At 39.0% G+C, this 7550-nt stretch overlaps 1 protein-coding gene across 1 annotated transcript; it reads right to left on the bottom strand.

The window, feature by feature from the left end:
* Positions 1–2475: 2475 nt before the first annotated feature.
* Positions 2476–4793, bottom strand: LOC104560671 (leukotriene B4 receptor 1). The gene has a single exon (XM_010206085.2). It carries the CDS (start codon positions 4739–4741, stop codon positions 3731–3733), a length of 1011 nt encoding a protein of 336 aa, XP_010204387.1. The 5' UTR covers positions 4742–4793; the 3' UTR covers positions 2476–3730.
* Positions 4794–7550: the final 2757 nt, after the last annotated feature.

Genomic DNA, 7550 nt, shown 5'->3' with positions numbered 1-7550 from the left:
AAGAATGACACTTTTTCTTTGTGTTCTTTTTTTAATCCTTCGTGTACATCAGCTACATATGAACTAAAAATACCTTAGGCCCTCCTCCAGTCCTGTTAATACAGCATGAATTCCCCTTATGCAGCATGATCCTACCACAGTAAATGTGATAAATTCCTGGTGTATACTCATGGGATGTTCACAGTAAGTTTCAGGCTGGGTAAGACTTTAATTGTGAGAGATCAGTGTTAGAAGATCACTAATTTCTACAAACACGAGAAATTCAAACCATCTGATCACCTTCTAGTACTCTGTGTTCTAAGCAGTGTTACATTGAATACACATAATGTTCCCTGTCCTTCAGTGTAATCTGAGGTGATTTGACTCAGGTGACTTGAAGTGGCGCTCTCTGAGCTCAGCTTTCTTCCTTGCTGTGTCACGAGAAACAGCCTGACACTCCAACCACTGATTTCATAAAACAGGCAGACTTCATAAACAAGGACCAAAGAGTCAGGAAGTAAGAAAAATAAGAGGAACTCAAATGAGATGAAACCTCATTTTTCTCAGAAGGGTCAGAGTGTCTCAGTGGTTACTAGTAAGACTGCTCTCACCTCCAAGTCACTGCTTAGGACTAGCTTGAACAATCAAGGAAAGTCTTTGCTTTCTGGATATGTAATGTAGTCAACAAGAAACAGGAAGTATTACTATTATAAGATGCAGCATCTGTGCCAGGTTTTAGATTTTTCTGGGATTCAGTACTTCAGGAGATGAGAATATCCACTGTCCATTGGCTGAATGGGCCTGTTGGAATCCCTGTAGTTTTGTGATAAAGCATGTGAGTGCAGCTGAAGCAGTAAATTTTGCTCTATTCTGACGTATACCTGTTAAAGGAAGAAGCAATCAACCATGTCAGCAGCTTATACTTCTACATTGACTCATGGACCCAGCTACATCATGGCTGTGTTGCCAAAAACATTAAATCAGTCATTTTTTATCTGTGTGTACCAACATTTGCAAAAATTAACTGTTTGCCCTGTAGAAAGATTAAATTACTTAAGGTTGCTGTTTTAGCGTCTTCTACTACTTTTCTACAGTATCCAAAAGAAACACAGTTCTTAAAGATGACTTACTACTGGAGGCAGCTGTCCAAGGCCATAAATATGAGCACAAGAGGATGGTTCTAGCTCCTTGATGGGCTGCCATGTCTTACAAACTCTACAAGACCACAGTTGTGAGTAAAAAGCAGTAGAAAAAACGTGAGAACTGAATAATGAGGTAGAAAGTTCATTCTACTTACTGTCAAAGCACAGCAGTAGAACATAGCCAAGTGTTGCTTTATGCAACAGCAGAAACATTCTCATTGTTCAATTCACTTATGTTTAGGTCTCTATACTGCCTATAAGTACTGTCATTTCAGTGGAGGAGTAACACCTGGTAGTAAATGATTCTGAATCCTCAAAGGAACAGCTTTCAATTCAAAACTGCCTTAACTAAACATTTTATTCTTCCCTAGAATGTATTTACTCATCTGTGAATGTTGCTAGTTCTGCTTTCAAGATTTGTGGCTGCTGGGCACTCGTCTGTGAGGGACAGGACAAAAATAGAAGAAAAAAGCTCCGATTCACTATTCATTACCCACTGATTTTAAGACCCAAACAAACAAAACCCAACCACTGCTGCAGCAGGCAGTATTGCTATGTATCTGGCCACTGATCCCTCTATAGTTTGTCCTGGGTTAGGCATAGCTGAGCAGTCAATGCTCCCAAAAGGCTTGTTGAATAGCAAATGGCAAAAAAAAGACTGCTTCCTTCATGAGGCAGATGATACACACACAGATGGTTAGGGGTTTAACCCAATTCCTAATAAGAAGATTGATTATAGCTAGGTGTAGGACACAAACTGACAGAAAGGAAAATTCCCATCTGGTAGCTTGTATTAAAGTTTGTCTGGGTCTTTCCTCAACTTGTAAGTTGTGAAACGCTTGACTTCTTGTGGCCTGGACTCTAGTCCAGCTGCAGCGCTCATGTGCTTATTATCTCTTCACCTGTTCTGAGGTGGTGTTGAATAGTGAGTGGGTCCTATCTCAAGAACATATTGGGAAACACAGCTTCACTTTTTTATGCAGTAGATAACTAAAGCTGCCACTTTTATTGTGAGTTAAGGACACATTGCTACACTGAATATACCAATAGCAATTAAAAAGCCATTAGTGGGGTGAAAAAGAGTGGCAGGTGGATGGTGTAAAATCTAAGGGATTTAACCTGCTGCTTACTCTTTGCTGCAAACAAGGTCTTGCTAAAGTTTTGTTGAATTTCAGTGGAGCCCTATTGACAGAAAGCCCTCTGTGATGTGGATTTTTCTATTGAGAAGAAAAAGATTTTTGCCTTAAAAGCAGGAATTTGCTAAATGCATATGCAAAGGTTAGAGAAATAGTCTTCTGTTAACAGTCGAGGATTTTACTTCCCCATGTTTATTTCAGTTCCCAAGCTAAAGTAATACAACTCAAATACCCTTGATCAGGTTTTGAAACTTAAGCTCTAGTTAGAATTTGTAATTCCTTTAAGATGAGTAGCATAGCTATTTAGCAGCTGTCCAGGGCAATGTACAGGAAACTACAACACATTTCTTAGCAATCATTAATTATCTTGATCTTATTACAAATTACTGACTTAAAAAATAAGCAAGAGTAAACCTAGAAAATGTTAGGCACAACTGAAATTGAGAACACTTCAATAGCAAACACTTGATGGCACACAGTTATTCCACAGTGAGACTGTATATTCACAAAACTAAAATAAGGTCCTTGCTGAATTCATTGGTTTCTTATGGCAAAGTCCACTCTGTTCTACAAGTGAAGAAAAAAGAATGCTTGTATTTGCAATGTGAAGTTCTCATGGTGTTAAGATACTTTGTACTGATACTGTCATTTTCTCTCACATGAAAAATAGTATCAAAGATCTCTTCTTCCACCAGAGCCTGATCCAGTGACTCCACAGTTTAATAGACACCTTGGAAACTTAATCAGACTTTTTGAGGATACTTATAGCTTGTGTATGACTATATCAACAGTTTAATTGCCACTGAATTGACATCACATACAGCACAAAGTCTGAGACTATGCCATACAACGCAGAACTCTTGTATCTGCTGGTTTTCTTCTGAAGAGGCATGTCACACTTCACATTTAACTCAGTAAATGAGCTTGACTGTGTAAAAAACCCTCCTTACTTTCAAATCTAAATAATGCAATGGATAAAACCAGCCATATATTTGCCATCTACACTAAAGTTCTGCAAGTCATTAATACACTTTAAAACCATTCCTACCCATACCAAGAATTTAAATAGGCTCTCTTAAAACTTTAGGTGATAATAGATTTTTAAGGAAAACTTAAAAAAACTCCCACATACAGTCTTTTCCTGGTTTCTACACACAGACTTTTAGAAATCACAAATAATTTTAATGGCAAAGAAAGCAAGCTGCATTCCTTACACTTGGAGCTTTTAGCCACCTTGCTGAGGTTCTCAGCACCAGTGAAACAGTGCTCATTTCACGATGTGGATACAAACTCAGGAACTGAACTTGGTTGTCAGTGCCAATTCTTTGGTAATACATAAACCAAACCCTAATAACTTTTACCTGTCTCTAGCTTTACCTGGAGTGCTTAGTAAACAGAAGTGAGAGCCTGAGGAGAAAGGATGGCTTAAGGATCGGCACAGGGTAATATTATTCACTAAGCCTCTGTTGCTTGTTAGAAATTTTCTGTGCTTACTAAAGTATCTTCTGCTTTGGTTACAGCCAAACTTCTTTTCTTGTCTTCCTCTGTTACAGTCTGACTCATCTGTTCAAACAGCTTTGATATCTTGGCAAATCTCAGATGATTCTGAAATCTTCGAGCAGCAAAAGCATAAAGTAAAGGATTAATGCAGCTGCTGATGAATACCAGTGCTCCAGAAATGTACACTCCTCTCTCTACAATGTCATCCAATGCCAAAGACATTTCCTCGTTAGAGATTTCTATCTGAATTGAAATAATATCAAGGATGTTAAAGAGATGATGAGGGAACCAGCATACAATGAACGCCACCACAATGCTGGCGATGAGCCGTTCCGATCGCTGCTTGGATTGGTAAGTCATTCTGCTTATTCTTCTTGCAACACACACGTAGCAAGTGCAAATAATTAAAAAAGGGATTACAAAGCCTGCAAGTGTCTCCAGCAAAAGAAACGACACTTTCTGTCTACCAGAAGAGTAGCTGCGACACGTGCAGAGGAGCCTGCCATCCATCTCTTCTGTCTCTTGAAATGGAATGACGGAAACGCCAAGAGCGACAGACAGGAACCAAATGAGGAACATGATTAAAGAAATCTTTTCCTTTGTTTTGTATCTTTGAATGGTGAAAGGGTAAAACACAGCTATTAACCGCTCCAAGCTCAGTGCTGTGATCAGAAATATACTGGCATACATGCTGCAGTAAATCACAAACACCAGCATTTTGCAGAAGATGACTCCAAAAACCCACGAGTCGGCAAAGGAGTAAATCCAGATTGGTAAAGTAATCAATACAAGGACATCTGCAATGGCCAGGTTCAAGATGAGCAGGACTGAAGGAGATACTTGCTTTATCTTTGTACAAACAGTCCAGATGACGATGCAGTTCCCAGGGGTCCCAATAATAAATGACAAGCTCAGTATTATGCAGACCACAGATCTCACAATATTCCACGTCGAGTGGATGCTGCTTTCCTCAGCTTGACTCATTCTGGAAATTCTTCTCACTTGCCAATATCCTTGGTGCTTTGCACTCTGAAGATGTTAGGGAACCACTTGAAAGCTCTCCAACTGATATGCTGTAGGCTAATATGGCATATGAGCTCACATCCTCACACTTAAACATCTGACCACATATGGCAGTTCCTGTTGTTTAGAAAGAGTGTGCATTTTTGCAGATGAAGCAAAGAATAAAAATACAGTGCAGCACCTGCTTTGCTTTTAATTGTATGTCAATCATACTTCAGCACATTTTAAAGCATGGTGGTCCTTCAGAAGCATCCTTATTTAAAGAGGCTTGCTGCTTTGTTAAAGTTAGTGATCTAAGCAGTAGCTATGAGGAGAAAGAAATCCTCTTTATATTCTTCCACTCTTGTTTTTATGAATAACTCAACATTTTATTTTATAAAAGCAAAAAAAAGAGGGGTGGCTGATAAACCACAAATGTGCATTATATGTTTGACATGAAATTCCACTCCAAAGCATAAAAAATTGTGCTTACTGCCTTCATGCTCTCTTTCTAACTTCAGCAGGAAACAATCATGCTTCCAAAGTGCACTGGCACAAAGGAAATAATGTTTGTCCCAGAGTGAGACTCCATCAGTACAATAAAGTGGGTGGGAGTTATATTTCTAATGCTCTGGGACATTGCAGTCCTCCAGCCAAACAATAACCATTAGGATAGTCTGGATAGAGGGTTACAGGAGGAAATTTATTACTATGTTGTGCTCCTACTGTGCCAGCAGTGGGCTGTGACTTTATCTCCTAGGAAACACGGTAGTCAGTGCCATATTCAAATCCCCTGTGAATCCCAAGTTCTTCAGTGTCTGGCCAAAGAACATTGAAGTGTTTTCTTATCACGATGTCAAAACATCTTCAAGTTCTTTTCTAAAAAGTTAAACGAGGAACTAAAACAGCAGCACCAACAGAAATGTTTTAAGAGTCACAGAAGTGAAACTGGAAGGGTATTTTCCATAAAAATGATGCACAGAGAAAAGGAGTTATGCATAATACTCTCTGAAATTTAAGACTGGGACACAGATTATTTCTGTAAGTGTTGAGGTAGAATTCTACCAACCTGGCAAATGTAGTGCTTAACATTAAGTTGAAAGTTATCTTTCAGCACAGAAAAAGGATTGCAGCACTACTGCCCTCAAATCAGCTTAGCTGGTTTTGATTTCATAAGAGTATCATGAGATCAAAAGCAAATCCAGAACAACTCCACTGAAGTCAAGTATTATATCCTCGAGACTATTAGTGTAATAAACACTATAATTTGGATTTAATATAGCACATGATTCCATTTCCTTTTATTTTTAACTACATTTAATGCAGATTGGGTAGGGGAAAACCCCAAACCAGTTGTTTGTATTCTAAAGGGAATTTCTCAAACCACTTGTGAAAATCGACCACTGAAAGGAAGTGCTGGGCAATGTCTCTTCCTCTAACAAAATCACCTTTATACACATTACTTCTCCGGAAGAAACTTTGGAAGGGCTCTTTACTAATTTATTACCAGTGGTATGTCTAGACTGAGCTAACTTACAGATTTTTATTGTGTCACTTGATGGCACAGGGACAGGCAGGTTCTTTTAGGTAAAATCTAAATCTAGATTATGATCACTGTATCACATGCTGATTATCAAGAATTTGACCTGATCTGCAAAGGGACCAAGTGACCAAAAGTCCAGGTATCTAAAGATGGTAAGAAAAGCTACACTGATTACTAGAAATTCTGCTTCACTGAAAGCTGTACTTGCTAAAAATGCTGTGTACCAAGAAGCTATGCTAACTGCCACAAACTGCAGACAACAATAACCAGTGGTGATAGTTAAAATTGGTACATCATAATAAAGCTCCAATTGTAACTACAGCCCTGTGGCCAGTACTCATTCTACTGAGGATCCCAGAAAGAAGCATGTTCCTGTAGCACTGGATGACACCTCTGTTGGCCTCTCCTCTTTAAACTCCTCTTTTAGTTTTGGTGGCAAGGAGCTGTTGTCTGTACAACGATTGGCATCAGTCTTAGCACAGTTCTGATCCAGTGGTGCACGGATCTGCCTCAGCTTTTGAAGCGTCTGTCCTTGCATTTTTCAGAAACGTGTTTCTCCACTTCAAAGTTTGCTGTCCAGATGGCATCTGCCTCTGGCTGCATCTTTCATTCAAACAAGAAAAAAATTGAATCTCAGAACTGCAGCAACAGCCTGGGACTTCTGTTTGAAAAAAGATCCCTGACAGGTGATGAAATGCTGAGACTTCCTTGAGTAAGATTCCAAAGACAGGCTATTAGGCTTAGTATCACAGACTACGGAGCATGTTTCTGAAGAGCTCTGTGTAACTGCTGGATCACTGTGACAACGTGACTGTGTGTAAGCTGTCAATACTCCCTAGAAGTGTCTGACTTAATCTGTCAAATGTACACTAGTACACAAACTGTATATGAAATTCAGTACTATTTTGATTAACAAGGGGAGCAGTGGAGTATGTTTGGTAACACACTAAACACAACAGTGGCTAAACAACGCAGTATCTTACTCATTCTAGTGACCACATGTAGGTGAGGCTTCTAATGTATGAACATGCAGTTGGACTTCTGACCATATAAACTCTGATCTAATTCTATTAACAGCAATGAATTCAGGCTGCATTTCTGTGTATGTACATCTATCTATGGGGTTTTTGTGTGCATGCATATAACTTTCTGTTACATCTGTTACCTATAGATTGGCAAAGAATTCTGAAAACTTTTCAAGCTTAAGAAGTTCATGCTACAGCTAAGAAACATTTTGCATAGAATTTG

The sequence above is a fragment of the Colius striatus genome, chromosome 14 (assembly GCF_028858725.1).
Source record: "Colius striatus isolate bColStr4 chromosome 14, bColStr4.1.hap1, whole genome shotgun sequence".
NCBI lineage: Eukaryota > Metazoa > Chordata > Aves > Coliiformes > Coliidae > Colius > Colius striatus.
The sequence above is the reverse complement of the archived record's forward strand: the minus strand, read 5'-3'. Positions and strand labels throughout refer to the sequence as shown.